The sequence below is a fragment of the Monodon monoceros genome, unplaced genomic scaffold, assembly GCF_005190385.1.
Source record: "Monodon monoceros isolate NGI ecotype Baffin Bay Population unplaced genomic scaffold, NGI_Narwhal_1 Super_Scaffold_7, whole genome shotgun sequence".
Taxonomy (NCBI): Eukaryota; Metazoa; Chordata; class Mammalia; order Artiodactyla; family Monodontidae; genus Monodon; species Monodon monoceros.
The window spans coordinates 54,327,201-54,345,288 of record NW_021703784.1 but is presented as its reverse complement, the minus strand read 5'-3'; the positions used below and the strand labels follow the sequence as shown (position 1 = coordinate 54,345,288).

Here is an 18,088-nt window from a genome sequence, read left to right as displayed (position 1 = left end):
CCCATCAAGGGTGGAAAGGATAAACTGTGGTATACTATTATATATAGACTACTATGGCAATGGGAATGCATGAACTAGCTAGATCTCACAAACATAATGTTGAGCACAATAAGCCAGGAGTACATACTATGTGATTCCTTTCATATTAAGTTCAAGAGTAGGCAAAACTCATCTATGGTGATTGTGCAGAAAAAGAGTTAACACAGCAGGCCTGAGACTGCTATCCTCAGAAAGGCTTGTTTTTAAGGCTGGTCTTTTGGCTGATGTCTGGGAACTTGGCTAGTAAACAGTTTCCTACACTGACATAAAACTTCTTCTAACTGATAAGGTGACTTATGGCGCCTAGACTGTGCAAACAGTATGACCTTTAATAAGCACCTGCCTTCCTTCTGGGAGTCTGGAATTTTAGCATATGCTAAGCAGAGTGTGTCTAAATGACCAGACCTCAATAAAAACTTTGGGCACTGGGTCTCTAACGGGCTTCTCTGGGCAGAAACATGGCACACATGTTGCATTTTCATTGGTGGGGAAAGTGGGATCTGAGTGACCTCTCATGGGCGGGAGAGAGCATAAGGAAGCCTACACATGGATCCTTCCATACTCTACCTGTGTCTTTTTCCTCTCATGATCCAGATGTGTGTTCTTATTACATTGCTGTAATAAATCTTAGCTGTGAGTACAATTAAACAGAGTTCCATGAGTCTTTGTAAATCTCTGGATATGGGGGTGGCTTGGAGACCCCCAAAACGGTAGTGATAGTGAGAACAGTGGATACATTTGGGGAGAGGTAATGACTAGGAGTGGGCACAAAGGAGGCTTCTGAGGTGCTCGTAATGTTCTATATCTCGAATGTGACCTGGGTATATTCATTTTGTAAAAATTCATCAAGTTCTAGACTACCATTTTTGCACTTTTTCCTATGTATGTCATATACCAATAAAACAGCTCCCCATCACTCTTCCCCTTCTCCTCAATAACCAACTAATCTAATGTGTGTGAAGTCAAACAGTGTCTACTATGGGGGAGAGTAGGATAATGACTGAAAGGGCCACAGGGGAGAGGAAGTTTCGGATGTTAGTAACATTCCATTTTTTAAAAATCTGGGTAAAAGTTTCATGGACGTGTTACTCTGAAAATCTAACAAGCCATACACTTATGATTTGTGATCTTCTGTATATATATGTTTTACATCAATAAGTTATAAAAATTACATATAACCACAAGCCTTTTTTACATGCATACATGTATTTGTTTTGGGTTTTTTTAGGAGTAGTTATGAGACTTGTGGCTAGATCTTGGGGTTTTTTTTCATACATGTATTTGTGTATGTGTTAAGATGTATATACGCACTTACAGTTATCTCTCAATTATTTTTTTTAACCAATGTCTTCCCTGTCCTAGCTCTCCCTGTCGCTGTTCTGTGCCCTGTACTCCAGATTCTGTAGACTTTTTTTTTCCCTTGGCAGAGTGTAATGACTCCCCAAATCCATCTACTTCCAAACTAGTCTTCCCTTTCTCTCACCCCTTCTCCAAGTGTAAAATGCTTTTAAAAAGCCAATTTGAGAATATCTTTCCCTGCTTAAGATCCTTTAGTGACTTCCCGTTACCCTTAGGATAAAGAACCTCACGTCTCATAAGATTCTGTACAATCTAGATCTTGTCGACCTTTCCCTCTTCATATCGCACCCACCCTTGCACTCTGCCCCCTCACATGCCTTACTTCAGTTTCATGAATGCACTGTGATCCCTTTTATCCTACAGCTGTTCCCCATGCTGTTTATTCAACCTAGAATCCTCTTCATTGCTTTTCACTTCCTTTCCAAAGCCTTTGCAAACATCAGCCGTCAGATCTTAGCTCAAACGTCACTTATTGAGGAAAACTTTTCAGATTTGAAGAGTATGTACCCCCCCACACACACACCCAGATAGGTAAAACTCCTCTACCTCTCTGTACAGTAGTCTCCCCCTTATCCGTGGGGATATATTCCAAGACCCTCAGGGGACGCCTGAAACCACGTATAGTACCGAACCCTATATATACTATGTTTTTCCAATACTAACGGGTGGGTAGTGTATACAGTGTGGATGTGCTGGACGAAGGGATGATTCACATTCTGGGCAGGACAGAGTGGGATGGTGCAAGATTTCGTCACGGCTACCCAGGACAGCTAAAATTATGAATTTCATCCTGCCAAATACAATGGTCACTTTCTATCCTCAACTTTCACTCTTTCAGTACTATTCAACCATCACTGACCACTCCTTTTTAAGTTTTAAGTTTTGTTTGTAATATTTTCCTTCAATGGTCTTCAACTTATGCAGAATCTCCAAATCATATTCCAAGGAACACTAGTCAAAGAACTGTTCCAATAAAAAAAAAAAAAGAAGGTTTCACGGTCAAATAAGTTTGGATAATATTACATATTTTATCCTACATTTGGGGTTTTAGATATTCCTGTAGGACCTTGAATAAGTTAGCTAACCTCTCTGTGTCTGCTTTGCTCATCTGAAAGTGTTCCCAGTGAATCTAAGGTTCCTGCCTCCTCCCAAAAGAATGTGAAGATGATGTGATAGGTAAGAAGTAGATTTACTGGACTTCCATGGTGGTGCAGTGGTTAAGAACCCGCCTGCCAATGCAGGGGACACGGGTTCGAGCCCTGGTCCAGGAAGATCCCACAAGCTGCGGAGCAACTAAGCCCGTGCGCCACAACTACTGAGCCTGTGCTTTACAGCCCTGCAAGCCACAACTACTGAAGCCCATGTGCCTAGAGCCTGTGCTCCACAACAAGAGAAGCCACTGCAATGAGAAGCCCACGCATTGCAACAAAGAGTAGCCCCTGCTCGCCGCAACTAGAGAAAAGCCCATGTGCAACAACAAAAGACCCAATGCAGCCAAAAATAAATAACTAAATAAATTTTTAAAAAGAAGTGGATTTATTTAGAGAGAAACACACTCTACAGTGTGGGCCATCTCAGAAGGCGAGAGACCTTGGGAAACACACTCCACAGACAGAGTGTGGGCCATCTCAGAAGGCAACAGAACCTCAAAATATGGCATCGTTAGTTTTTATGGGCTGGGTAATTTCATAGGCTAATAAGTGGGAGGATTATTCCAACTATTTGGGGGGGGCGGGGAGGGGGCTGGGATTTCCAGAAATTAGGCCGCCTCCCACTTTTGGGCTTTTTATGGTTGGCCTCAGAACTGTCATGGCGCTGGCGGGTGTGTCATTTATTACAATTACAATATATTGTAATATATTACAATGAGCATATAATGAGGCTCAAGGTCTACTGGAAGTTGAATCTTCCGCCATCTTGGATCTAGTTGGTTCTAACCAGTTTTTGTCATGTCCTATGGCTAGCTGGTTCTAACAAGTTTTTGTCATGTCCTATGGCTATGTCATTCTTTTAAAGGTTGTGCCCTGCCCCCTCACCTCCTGTTTCAAACTATCTCAAAATTTATTGCAAGGGTTAATTGAAATAGTGTACATAAAACACATAGAATAGTACCTGGCACACAGAATAAAGTATTCTCTAAGTATTATTGTTATTATTACAACTCACAGCATTGTTTGGAGGATTAAATGAGAGCATATGAAAGTACTTTAAGACTGTACCTTACAGAAGTGATTCTCAAACTTCGTAATCTCAGGACCCCTTTACCTCTTAAATTATTAACTATCTAAAGAACTTTTGTTTATGTGCATTTGACCTAACAATGTTCATAATTATAGAAACTAAAACTTAGAATTTTAAAAAATATTTATTAATTCATTAAAAATAGCAATCCCATTACATGTTAACATAGATAACATTTTAATAAAATAACTATTTTTCCAAAACAAAAAACATTTAGTGAAAAGAATGGCACTGTTCACCATCTTTGCAAATCTCTTTAATGTCTAACTTAACAGAAGATACCTAGATTCTCACATCTGCTTATGTATTTAATCTGCTGCCAAATGTTATTCTGGTTGACTTCAACCAAAGACAATGACCCCTCAATGACATGTAGTTTAAAAGGTTATTACAATATTCCTCTGTTTCCCATATAGTTGTGGATGTTCTTTGATAGGACACTGGAAGTCCACAAGTGGTGGTTTCTTAAAGATTAGCTGCAATGTGGAATCTGAAACCAGACCAATGAGCCTTTTCACACTGTTTCATTAAAATCCATTAGTCTAACTTGCACTTTGAATAGAACTTTTATCCATGCATGTCTTTGTAAAATCATGAATTTATCAGTTTGAGTTAGGCAGACCATCGGAATGGTAACACATTTCACTATACAATATATTAAAAGTCACATTTATCAATATCACCACTGATCGCATCAGAAAAGTCTAAATATTAGAGAGCTGTCAAGCTCAAAGTGATGAATATAAATTTTCCAAAATTCTAATTTTTCCTTGAATGCTTGGCTGTCAGTTGCTTTCCTTGAAGTGGCAGGCTTATTTTTGTTCATTTCCAAGAAAATATCTACCAAACACCTGCATCTGAATAATCACAGTTAGAAAATTTTATAGAACACAAAATATAATTTATCTGAGCAGTGACTTCACAATGTTACATAGCCCCTAAAAAACTCCACTGTACACTCCTGAGAGGATGAGCATGAAAAAAGCAAATAATATGTGTTATTATGAAGTAGTTTTTACCTTGTAGACTCCTTGAAAGGGTCTTGGAGACCCTCACAAGTGCCTGGGAAACCACCGTTTTACATTTTACATCTTAGAGCACATCAACTCTCAATTAACTTTGATTAAATTACCAAAGAAACCTGGAAGACCTCACTAGCTCAGGGATGAGTCAGTCCTAACTGCCTGAGGAGGAAGGAAAGCCCTTCAACTGCCCAACTCTCTCTAATAATAAGAGCAATTCATTAGCTCTACCTTTACCTGGTCTGGGGATGAGTTCCACTGTAACCTGCCCCCAGGTTCCTGCCAAGCTTGGGCATTAGTCAAGCCATCCTGGGGCAATCATGATTTAGGCATTTTTTTTTTTTAAACTTTAACTTTAGGTAATTTATCTCCCTGCCACTGCCCTAAGGTGAGTTGATTCTGTTATTTTATATTTTTTAAAAAGTACATTAATGCCACTTTTTCTAAACCAATATGAGATATTAGAGTATGAAATTCCACATAGTGCCGTTTATTGATTACACTCTTGAATTTTTTTTTTTTGCAGTACGCGGGCCTCTCACTGTTGTGACCTCTCCCGTTGTGGAGCACAGGCTCCGGATGCGCAGGCTCGGCGGCCATGGCTCACGGGCCCAGCCGCTCTGCGGCATGTGGGATCCTCTCGGACCGGGGCACGAACCCGTGTCCCCTGCATCGGCAGGCGGACTCCCAACCACTGCGCCACCAGGGAAGCCCTACACTCTTGAATTTTAAGTTACCTCTAAATAGCTGTTTCTAAAAGTGTGCAAGGCATTTATAAATATGAATGGGAAATGTACTATTTAATAGCATTAAATATACTTATCTTTATTGTTAGTTAACAATGTCAGTTAACTTTTGAATAATAGGTAGGGTGGCAATGTCACCTTTTATCAACCCTCCCTACAACCCATTTACAGAAAAAAAAAAACTAGCTATAATCACTAACCCTAAGAATACTGTTATTAATTCAATAAACAACTCTGGAAACTACTGTACTCCTTTATTATAATTAACTCTGAGCACAGTGGAAAAAAACTGTCAAATTCAGTAGAATTTGAAATCCTATAGTATTGACCTTTGGTTCAGAAAAAAGTTAAGACCTTTAATACATTGTTAAGTAAAATAAGCCAGACACAAAAGGACTATTATTGTATGATTCCACTCATAGTATGAGTTGAAAGTACCTAAAACAGACAAATTCATGGAGACTGAAAAGTTGACTGGGATATGAGGAGTTATTGCTTAATGGTTAGAGTTTTTGCTCAGGGTAATGAAAAAGCTGTGGAAATAGAGAGTGGTGATGATTGCAGAACACAGTGAATGTAACTAATGCCACTGAATTATACACTCAAAAATAGTTATTAAAAAATGGCAAATTTTTATAACTAATTCACTTTGTTATAAAGCAGAAACTAACGCACCATTGTAAAGAAATTATACCCCAATAAAGATGTTTAAAAAAAAAAAATGGCAAATTTTATGTTATACTACTGCCATTTTTTTTTTTTTTTTTTTGCGGTACGCGGGCCTCTCACTGTTGTGGCCTCTCCCGCCGCAGGGCACAGGCTCCGGACGTGCAGGCTCAGCGGCCATGGCCCACGGGCCCAGCCGCTCTGCGGCATGTGGGATCCTCTCGGACCGGGGCACGAACCCGTGTCCCCTGCATCGGCAGGCGGACTCTCAACCACTGTGCCACCAGGGAAGCCCACTACTGCCATTTTATATAAGGGACTTGAGCATCCATGGATTTTGGTATCCGCGGTGGTGGTGGTGGGGGGTCCTGGAATTAGTCCCCTGCAGATACCAAGGGACAACAGTATATTTTTATCAAAAAATTTAAAAATTAATAATGTAACATACCAAAAGCCACTGAATTGCACACTTTAAATGGGTGAATTGTACGGTATGTGAATATCTCAATAAAGATTTTTTTAAAATAAATTTACTTATTTTATTTATTTATTTTAGGCTGCATTGGGTCTTCATTGCTGGGTGCGGGCTTTCTCTAGTTGCAGAGAGTGGGGGCTACTCTTCGTTGCGGTGCACGGGCTTCTCATTGTGCTGTCTTCTCTTGTTGCGGAGCACAGGCTCTAGGCGTGGCCTTCAGTAGTTGTGGCTCACGGGATCTACAGCACAGGCTCAGTAGTTGTGGCGCACGGGATTAGTTGCTCCACGGCATGTGGGATCTTCCCTGACCAGGGCTCAAACCCGTGTCCCCTGCATTGGCAGGCCTATTCTTAACCACTGTGCCACCAGGGAAGCCCAATAAAGATGTTTTCTTAAAAAAATTAAGAAAAGTTCATAATTTGGTCTTGAAATACTCAAGGGGCTCTTACATAAAAAGGGCACCGGGGACCTCCTTGGCGGTCCAGTGGTTAAAACTCCACACTTCCACTCTAGGGGGCACGGGTTTGATCCCTAGTTGGGGAACTAAGATCCCGCATGCCGCACGGCAAGGCCAAAAATAAATTAAATAAAATAATAAAATTTAAAAATAAAATAAAACAGGGAACAGCTTTGTTCATTGTCACCTTAAGAACAAAACTAGGACCTCCCAAGCATAAATTATAGGGAGGCACATTTCCACTCAATAAAAGGAAGAAACAATAGCCAATGCTGTCCAGAATCCTCAAGTATCCCCTCACAAAGCAGAGAAACTGGCACTGGGGGTGTTTTAGCAAAGGCTCACCTGTCAGAAATGCACAGGATCCCTAAAGGGTCCATAAAAAATTTGATATGAAATTGTGTCGATGTCTTCTCTCAACGGTCCTTACATTAGATTCCCAAAGGGGACAGAGACCCAAAAAAGGTTTAAAAGCCACTATTCTTGAGGGAATTCTGACACTTCAAAGGATACTGCACTAGATCTAAAAACTCCTTCCAAATCTGAGACTGTAAGCCCCTAAAGGACATACTCCCTGACTAAGAAGTATAATGAAAAGAGTATCCACTACCTATGAACATGAACAACCTGTGGTCCAGAATTGACTAGTGGTGTCCTCATTACACAAGTGAAATATACTCCCAATTTGTCTCAAAGGAAGATAATGCTGAATGGAGTGAGGCTCAGTCAGATTAAGATGCTCCTCTTCTCTGCTCCCACAGAACCCAACAGCTTTTCCTCACTCTCTTGAGCTAGTTCCTTCTCATCTCCCGGAATTTTAAACACTAGGAACACCCCAGGGCTCAATCCTCATACCTACTCTGCTTTATTTACCTGGTTCCACGGTTTTAAATACCCTCTATAAATTGAGAACACCCATATTTACAATCTCCAGTCTGGAAGTCTCTAAATTCCTGACTTGTATATCTTTTTATGGTTTTAGCTCTTAAATATTTAGATCATTGATCTAAATATGGACCATTTTGAGTTCATTGATGTATATAGTATGAAGACATCTATTCTTGAATGTCTATCAGGCCTCTCAAACTTCACATGTCCTAAACCAAACTTTTAATATTCCTCCACCAAACCCGCTCCTCCCTGTCTTCCATAGCTCAATAAAGGCTCAGATTAAAAATCTTAGAGTCATTCTTGACTTCAGTTTTTCTCTTACAACCTACATCTACACCATTAACAAATCCTGTTGGTTTCACCCTCCAAAATATATCTCAAATGCAACTACTTACCACCTCCTCCTCTATTAACCTGGATTATCGCAATTGCCTTTAACTGGCCTTTCTGTTCCCACCTCTGCCTCCCTACAATGTATTTAACAAGTACCCAGTGATCCTGTTTAAAGTATATGTCTCTCCCCTCTAAACCCTTCCACGACTTCCTATTTCACTCAGTATAAATGCCATAGTGCTTTCCACCGCCTACAATGGCCTACACAATTTGCCCCTACCACATACACACACACATTTTTCTGGTCTCATCTTTTCCTCTCCCTTCTTCCTTATACCAGCTTTAGCAGTCCAACCAGACTTCTGGTTGACCTCTAACAAGCATGCCCTGCCTATGCATTTACTGTTTCCAGAGACTGAAATGCTCTTCCCCTAGATACCTCCATGGCTGACCCCCTAACCTACTTCTGGTCTTTGCTCAAATACACCCTCTTAGTGAAGCCTTCTCTGATAATCCTATTTAAAATAGCAATCGTGCCTCCCCTGCTACTCCTATTCCCCTACCCTATCCCCCATCAAACACTTGTTTTTTCTCCATAGTATTTATCACCGTCTGACACAAGGTATATTTACTTATTTCACCCCACTAGAACGTAAACTCCATGACAGCAGGGACTTCGATTTATTTATCTGTACCCTCCCAGTGCTCAGAATAATGCCTAGTACCTAGTAGGCCTTCGATAGATATTTGTAGAACTAATAAACAGCATGCTATATTATAATCGCTTGCTTACATATCTGCCTCCTTAATGGACTGTAAGCTTTCTGCAGGCAGCACCGCTACCTCGTTCACTGTGAATTTCCAGTACCTCTAATGTTAGTGCCCTAGCACACAGTAGGTGTTGATCTGAAATGAATCAACAAGGGATGCCAAGGAAAAAATCCTCAGCCTTTCAAACACAGTCCCTACTCTACCACTCTCTAAATACAAGTCAGAGCGTGTGGGTTACCTCAGAGAAGAGGTTTCAATACCAACTCCCACGCCCTCTCGCGTACCCCGCCCCCGCCCCACCCCCCGTTATCCCCACATTAACCAAGTGAGATAATGAGTAACGGTCAGAGCCAGAATATGAACCATGAACAAGTCCGAAGGAGGCAGTAGTTGTGACCTGACTTGAGATCAAAGGTGGCCGGACTCCAAAAAGAAACACTGTCCCGGGGGTAGAAGGGCCCCGGTGACCACAACCATAGAATCCAAGTCCCTCTTTTGACAGCTGGGGAAACTAAAGCCCAGAGAGAACAGAGACTTGTCCGAGGTCACACGAGCTCATCAGGGCGAGAACCCACCTTACCCCGCCCTCGCCGCCCCAGTTGCCTCTAATTTCGGGTGGAGCCCTACGCGCCGAGCCCCCGCGGGCGCACGTGCTCCAAGGCCCTAGAGCGCCACCCCGCCCACGGCTAGAGGCCCGCTCCCCACCTCGGAGCCGGACTGGGGTCGACAACTGTGCCCCACCAGCCCCTCTTAGCCCCGGAGCCTGCCCAGGGTCGGCGGTTGGCAGCGCGCATCGCGGAGGAGGGCCCGGGCTGCCAGCTCCGCGCCCACCGCTCACCTGGCTGGATCCCGCGGGAACCTGAAAAAGGCCAGGTCCGACTGCGTGCTCTTCCGCGTGCAGTTGGGGGCCGCGCAGAAGTTCGGCATCGTTGTCTGCCCGCCGGCCGGCCCAGCCCTCCCCTCCCCGCCTCCTCAGGGCAGCCCGCCCGCCCGTCGGGGCCGGGGAGGGGAGCCAGGCCGGCCGGCCGGCTCGTTAGGGCCGGCGCGCCGGGGGGAGGGGCGGGCGGGAGAGAAGCCGCGAGGGGCAGGAGGGGCGCCGCGGTCCGAGGCCGGGCTGGGGATGCGGCTCGACAGTGCTGTGAGCGGCCGGGAGGATTTACCGCCGCCGCCGCCGCTGGTGCACCTCCCGCCCGCCCGGGACGCTGCCGCCTCCTTCCCACAATGCACCCTGGCGCCCGTGGGTGCCCTCTCTTCCCTCAGCCTTCCTCCCCCGCCCCCTCCTTTCCGCCGACTTCTCCGCAGGCGGGCACGCGCAAGAAAGCGCGCCTGCTCGGGTGTGACGAGGCGGGGGCGGAGGCGGAGGCGGGGCCTGGCCCAGGCTGCCGCAGTGCGCCTGCGCACGGCCTACCCCGAGAGTGGAGGGAATGGCGCGTGCGGGCGTGTCTCCCGGCCTCTAGAGCCTCGGATTCCGGGGCAGCTCCGGTAGGTTTCGCGTGCGCGGGTTTATGCAGGACTGGGGCGAGCTTGCACGTTACATCACCGGTGCATCGCTTCTTGCTTGCTTAAATTAACACCACATAGGCTTTTATTGCGGAAATCGCCATAGACTCTTAAGGGCCGCGGAACGGGACGGCCTCAGTAACTGGTTTTCACACCCCCAGCAGATCTCCGTGCCGCGGAGTTGGACGCAGACGTGGGTTCTAGGAGCTTTCATTTTCCCCAGCTTTGCAGCTACTCTTTGGCCCCGTTAGCTTCTAGATTGGAAGCCGAGGGGCTGAAACTCAGAAAAGCAATTACTCTTCCCTGATGAGGCTTCAGAGGAGCAAGAATAGCGACATGATTCCACCTGCAGCCCTATAGAGATTGGTCCCTCTGTCTTCCCCTCACACTCGTGGCATTTTAACGTTCCTGTGTTATTTGAGTGCCAAAATGAGTGACCGATATCTAGAACAAAGGATTAGTATCAAATTCTGCGTGAAATTGAACAAGTCTGCAAGTGAAACCCACCATCTTTTAAAAGAAGCTTATGGGGATGAAGTCATGTCAAGGGCCAGAGTTTTCGACTGGCATAAAAGGTTTAAAGAAGGGCGGGAAGACATTCGAGATGATGCCCGAAGTGGTCGTCCAGTCACCCACCGGACGGATGAAAATATCCAGAAGGTCAAGGACTTGGTTTGTTCGAATAGGCAGTTAACTGTGAGGATGATGGCTGAAGAGTTAAATTTAGATAAAGAAACCGTTAGGCTCATTCTGAAAGAAAACTTGAATATGAGGAAGGTATCTGCAAAAGTTATATCGGGTATTTTGAAGGATGAGCCTAAACCTCGAAAACTTGACTTTCGGTCTGATCATTCAAAGGAAACTAGGAAAAATAGCTCATGTGTGAGGGAAAAAGTAACAAATTCTGAACCATGGAGTCATCTCCAGTGCGAAGCTGGTGGGGAAATGCCTCTGCCTGTATCCCATCCCCAAATCCCTCCTGCCAGCCAGCTGCTGCAGACTTCATCTTCAACAAGCCTTCCCAGCAGGGCGGCTCAGGATTGGTTCACACCGTGGTGAAAGGAATCTGGGGTAGCTGAACCCAAACTAGAAAGCTGCCTCAAGGTTAGGCACCTTCATTTGCCGCTCATCTATTTTCAGCTTCTTTACGACTCCTCTCTACATGTCATGGCCCTGCAACTTACTCTTTGCTGGACTCTTGGGCCATCTTCCTTGCTGTTCTCCACAACTTTGAAGAACTTCTGGCTGTTGGCTTCTGGTACTTGCTTGTGCTTGATTTTTCTTTTTTCTTTTTTTTTTCCTTACCAAGTTTTTTCTTCACTGTCCAGACCTTAGCTTGTTGTGACTGTCCTCTTCCTTTGTTCTCAGTATTCTGCCTCAGGGGATCATACGAATGAAAAGTGGGAGCAGGACCTCTTGGAATCTCTCTCTCTGTGCCCAGGGAGGCATACTCTGCTGGGAGGATCCCAAAAGAAGGCCTACAGTTCCAGCCTGCTTCACAGTCAGGGCCTGAGGTATGGTACAGGAGACAGTGGCATACTGACATAGTGAGCAATGCTAAGGGCCGATCCCTCCCAAATGACTCAGTGGGAGCCCCTCAGAACTCAGGGGTTGGCCACCCATCCTGACCTTCTCACAGACCTACCCCTCACAGAAGTGCTGGGTTTGTTTCATTCTAGTCTTGTGCTTTGGAACCCCGCCCCCCCCTCATTTGGGTGTATCCCCTCTGATGGAGGAGGAGGATCTGGTCCTGGAAAATAGAAACCAGGGCACTAAGGTCCAGGCTGTGATATGTGAGGAGGAAGACGAGGTGACACTCTAGACCTTGAATTAAGGGAGTCTGCTGCCTACGTGCTGATTCCCACACAGCAGCCTGTTTCTAGTAACTAATATCAACCTTGTCAGGTGTTTTTTTTGAGCACCTGCAGTGTTTAGAACACTGCTGAGCATTGACAGTGTGATATTATGAAATAAGGTCACCAAGGGCTGGGTGGACTCCATGGATGAGGTAGTTCCTGGACTGGATCCGTAAGGAAGGATGGGACAAGGAGGCTAGGAAATGAGGGCATGCTTCCCAGGCGGGTAGAATAGCATGAGGCTCTGAACCTCCGTCAGTAGGACAATGAGGGCACTATTGGCTGAAATAGCAAAGGCCAAAGAGGAAGATAATGGTGTTATACAGAAGATAAATAATCTGGGATGACTTGCTTCCTCTCTCCGCCCCCAACTCTATGCTAGTAGTTTATAAATTGCTTCCCCTGAGTCTGTGGATAGGTTTATATAACAGCCTACTTATTTGATTATCTAAGTTTCTCATCAAACCTTCAAAAAAGCAGTCTTTCCTAGTTGAGACTCCTTTATCTCTTTCTGGCTCTCTGCCAGGATTTATGGAATGGAACTTTTCCCAGTTGGGTTCCAAGTAATACCACATAGACTGGAAACATCTCAGAATGCCTGGTGGAGGAGTGTGTCTGTGTGTGTGTGTGTGTGTGTGTGTGTGTGTGTGTTGGGTGGGGGGAATGGTTAGTAACAGCATTTCACAGGATTGGCCAACGTCTATGTTTTAACCCAAGGATTCTTACATTCCTATTATTTAACTGGTAAGTTAGTAAACAGTATTGGTTGATAGTAGAGGCCCAACATTTATTCAACACAGCTGTTTTTAGTTCTTTTCACTATCACCTTCAAAAAATTACAAGTTTCCCACTAATACCTGTCAGCTTTGAGGCACTCTGAAACTTAGACCTTATCTCACAAATAAAAGATATTGTTCAGGAAAGCTCTCAAACCAAGCAACAGCTCACAGACGTCTGCCTACTTAGCAATTTCTAGACATTCCATCTCAGGACCATTACATCTTCCTACATCGGATAAGGCCCTGGGCTCCCCATAAGGCCTTTGCAACAGGGACACTGCACTTCTGGAAGAAAGCCGCCACAGCTGGCCACTTGGTGACTGAACCAATATTAATCCTTGCTCAGCCCAGGGGGTAATTGTTGCAGAATTGTATGCCCCTATGCCCAGGCCAGGTTCCCACAACAGTACCTACAGGCATTATTTCCAATCTGTGATAACACAGAGGTCCTGAGAGAACTTATTTCTGGATTTATCCCTGTCCTGTAAACAGGGCTGGAGTGACCCTGCCAAAGGTGCTGGACCAAGACCATGTTGGAGAGTAGGATACTGGAAGCCATGTTGTCCCAGACAGGGTTTGGACGCAAAGCAACCAGAAGCAGGTAATCAGGAGGGTGAATTCAAATTGTTACAAGTAGCTGTAATGAAAAGGACTTACCTTATTACCTTAGATCATGTCCTGGGCGGTAGTCAGGTTGAACTGCACTACCTGAACCCATTGCCCATTTGCAAGGCTTCTCAGAAAATATTCAATAAGATGATAATAAACCCTAGGAAGCCTCAAGTTTGGAGGGAAGTAAAAATATTCACGCAGAGCAAACCATTCACACATGGCTGCTCAGAATCTCTACACACCAGTTTAGAGCATAATCTCAAAAGACTGTCCTCAGACAAGAGAGTTCTCATGTAACAGTACCCCTTATCTGTCTACCTGCCAAATCTGTTTTATTTCTGACATGAATTTTGCCCGGCCTGCACCTTGCTGCCTAGGCCTCTTGAGCTTTTTGATCCTATAATCTCAGGGTTCCACCCATCATGCCCTAGGCCCTTGTCCTTGACTTTTCTCAGATATCACTCAGTTTATTCTCCAGTTTGCTCTTGCTCTTCTGTTTCCCTGGGCTTTGTTTTCTGGTTCTGGACCACACCCTCCAATAGCTGATTTTGGCCACTTTGGTATGCTTACCTTGAATTCCCCTTTTGGTCATGGTTTCCCACTCAACTGCAACTTTTCTCTCTTCTGATTTTTAGATCCCTCTTGCAGCTCCCCACTTCAGCCCTATAGTCTTTTGTTTTGTTTGTTTTGTGGGGGGTTTTTTTGGCAGTGCCACGCAGCTTGTGGGATCTTAGTTCCCCAACTAGGAACTGAACCCAGGCCTTCAGCAGTGAGAGCACAGAGCCCTAACCACTGGACCGCCAGGGAATTCCCAGCCCTATAGTCGTGAGTAAAGAAATTGCTCCATCCCTGGCCCCAGATTGCCTTCATATATAAGGGGCACACTGGGAAGGAACAAAAAAGCTCCCTCTCACCCTTAGCCACCAGGGGTTCCACTCCCCAGAGGCAGCCAGTATTACCAGCTTCTTGAGGCAATTTGGTTACCTCTAGTACTCAGGAGTTATGAAAGTTTTTCAGAGATATAATATGCAAATCTCACTCTCCCAGCAACTGTATTTTCCCTGGCAGGAGAAGTTCCATCTAACCATAAGAGATGAAGCCTGGCTCTCTGTAGGGTGTCAGGAAGAGAGCTGGCCATCTGCAAACCTTGACCATAATTCTCAAGCTAAACACGCAGTCAAGGAATCTCTCTGGGTTTCAGGCTGACCTTCCCCTTCCCCATTCTGGTTCAAAATCCACATGGAATGTTATACACTACAGCTGGAAGTCTGGGAGGAATAAACACTTTCCAGGGCAGATCATTTCATCATTGAGTTTATCCAGTCCATTCTCCACCCATCATCCCACCTTCCACCTGTCCCACTGGTAATGATCAAAAACAGAAAGAGTAAAGTATTCACCAATCTTTGATTTTGAAAAACGTGGGTAGTTCTGCAGTCTTCTGAATTCTGCCCCTGGCTCTGAGTTCTCACTGAAATGTTTTTGTTTGGGAAGAATGTGTACATGGGGCCTGCTTTCCAGAGTCTTCCTTTCAGATCCATTTCTTAGAGTTCAGACTTTGGAGGTGCCCGGATAAATCTGGATGCTAAATGACTTGAGGATATATCTAGTACAGGAGTGGGGTACTATTGGGAACTATCGCTGTTTCACATCTACTGATCAGCCAGCCTGCCGTTTACAGACCTCATTGCCAGCAAGTCTCACTAGGCTCCTTGGGATTGGTCACCAGGGTCCTATGTGGCTCAATAAGAGTCTTCTTTGCTGCTGGGATTGTATATGTAACCCTGTGTCCTCTAACTCCTTAGTTGGATCAGACCCCTCAGATTCTGCCAGGCTTTGACATCCTATTTGAGGCAACACTCATATTTATCTTCTCTAGTCTCTGTCTTATCAGATCCTTGCAAATACTGTCCCAGTTGCATCACCCTTCTCCCGGTATTAATATCCAGAAACAAAAAATCTGTAGTGGGAAACTTCAGTACTTCTTAGGTCCCACTTGCATTTAGTGAAGAGGTCAGCAAACTTCTTCTGTAAAGGAAATGTCTTAGGCTGTGTGGGCCATACAGTGGCTATTGTAATTTCTCAACATTTTAATGCAAAACCAGACATAGCTAATATGGAAACAGATGAGCATGGCTGTGTCCTAATGAGACTTCATTTATGGATACGGGGATTTAAATTTCATATAGTTTTCACATGTCACAAAATATTTTTTTCAAACCACTGAGAATATTAAAAAAATTCTTAGCTTGCGGTAAGTTCATAGAAAACCAGATGGTGGGCCAGATTTGGTCCATGGACCATAGTTTGCTGACCCCTGGTCTAATGTATATAAAATGTGTATATAAAAATGACAGACGATTGATCCATCAGTAACATTGTTAATGCCAAACTGATCTGGCAGTGTCTGACAAATTACTACTCTAGAAATTGTGGAATACTGAAGGTAGTCTTTATGGTGCCAGGAGCGTGAACTAGAGCTGAATGATTGACTGTATTACCTTGACCATATTCTGATTCACAAAATAAGTTTTGTGCTGTTCTCGGCTAAAAATTATAGTACACAAACTACTACCTATATTTTGCCCTTGTAATATTTCCCAAAAAAATTGGCAATACTGAAAATGGTGCCAAGTTACAACCAGTGATAACAGAATGAACTGAAGGTAATTTCAAAATTGCCTTGACCATGAACAGCATTTGAATAAGTTTGTTATCACCTATGAAAGTGACTACTATGGAGGTGACAAAACTCATTGAATTATATTTTTTTGCATGCTTGTAAAAAAATTATATATATATATATAGGCAACTGGTACCAAGCTATGTTCTTTTAGATATGTTTACTTGTTTTTCTCCTAAAGAGTGCCATATTGTGTCACCTTCACTTAAACTGATTTTCCAAAGTTGAAATAGAATCTCAGGATTGAACAGACCTTTGCAAGGATGTTTAATCCAGCCAGTCATGTTTCCTTTGAATCCAGGAGTGGCTAAATCCTACAGCTGCTGAAAAACTGCATCTGAAAGGAGATTCTGTGTTAATTCAGCAAATTTTTATCGAGTGGCTCTATGTGCCAGGCACTGTCCTATGTGCTAGGGTACAGCAACAGACAAAGCAGACACAAGCCTTAGATTTGACAGTCTGAAATCTAATTATATTGCTGTTCACTCTTGCAAAACTTCTGTTCCATGTGCTCACACTAACTCATTGTTAATTGCATACCTGGAAAAAGGTATGACGTTTGCCACAGGCCTCTCTGCTGTGGTCATGATGCCTCTCCAGCTGCATTAATAATTTAGGGACTATATGTTCCACTTAAATTTTATTATTCTTTAGACCAATCTGTATTGGTAGAAAAACACGCTGGCAATGTTGGAAGTGTAAATTGGCAACAGCTTTCTGAAAAGCAATTTGGCAATATCTGTCAGGAGCTTTAAAAATGTTTATAACTTCTGATCCTCTAATTTTACTTCTGGGAATCTGTCCTAAAGAAATAGTCTGGGGCTTCCCTGGTGGCGCAGTGGTTGAGAGTCCGCCTGCGCGTCCGGAGCCTGGGCTCCGCAACGGGAGAGGCCACACAACAGTGAGAGGCGCGCGTACCGCAAAAAAAAAAAAAAAAGAAAGAAATAGTCTGAAATGTGGGCAGAGTTTATGCTTTAACAATCCAGAAGTCCAACAGTAGAAAATTGGTTAAGTAAATTACACTATGATGATACAGTAGACTATTATGCGGTCATTATAATTAATGTTTGTGAAGTGTTAAAACAGCATGGCAAAATACTTATAAGTGAAAAGAGTGACATACAAAATTATATACATAAATCCAAAAGTATTTTTCTAAAATATTAATACTTTTATTATCAGAATAAAACAATAGCACCAAAAGTTGGCAATGGAGAGAATGGGGCCAAACCATTAGTTTGGTCCAGGAACAATTAACTGGCTGGGTCCACATGGAGACTGTATGATACTATTGTATTGGTAGCAGGAGTGGGACAGAAGGGAAAGGGGCCTTCCCCGAAGGAGAAGGGGACCAGAATCCCTACAAAAATCCCAAGTGATATGAGAAGACACCACAAACGGCATGTTCCTGTTATGTGGTCCTAGGGAGGTAAAGGAGCACATATGGATCAAGTATATTCTGACAAATGGAAAGGATTTGAAGTATTCTCCTGGGTAAAATTAACCTCATTCTTGCATTGTCTCATACAAAATGAATATTCTTGAGATGGATTTTATTACAACTGATTCTCTGAAGAATCCTTGAGCTTCCCATATAATTTCTTTAGGATAGGAATGGCTTTCGATGTGCCGAGTCTACCTCTTCCCATGCTGGGACA

The 18,088-nt window shown here is 43.9% G+C and overlaps 2 protein-coding genes across 3 annotated transcripts in view; one reads left to right on the top strand and one right to left on the bottom strand.

Annotated features, from left to right (window-relative positions):
* THAP12 (THAP domain containing 12) overlaps positions 1–16,447 on the bottom strand; it is a 32,252-nt gene extending 15,805 nt beyond the window's left edge. Inside the window, exon 1 of one of the 2 annotated variants that reach the window (XM_029208505.1) lies at positions 11,685–16,447. In XM_029208505.1, the coding sequence (XP_029064338.1) occupies positions 11,685–12,046 (362 nt within the window). In that variant the 5' untranslated portion in view covers positions 12,047–16,447. Of the gene's footprint in view, positions 1–9,838; positions 10,047–11,684 lie in introns of those variants that run through there. The other variant, XM_029208506.1, reaches the window with a different exon arrangement.
* GVQW3 (GVQW motif containing 3) lies at positions 10,667–11,704 on the top strand. Its single transcript, XM_029208507.1, has one exon. It carries the CDS (start codon positions 10,930–10,932, stop codon positions 11,557–11,559), a length of 630 nt encoding a protein of 209 aa, XP_029064340.1. The 5' UTR covers positions 10,667–10,929; the 3' UTR covers positions 11,560–11,704.
* Positions 16,448–18,088: the final 1,641 nt, after the last annotated feature.

What these genes read in the sequence shown, in the direction of transcription:
- GVQW3 (XM_029208507.1), top strand. Translation starts at nt 10,930, where the DNA reads ATGAGTGACCGATATCTAGAACAAAGGATTAGTATCAAATTCTGCGTG.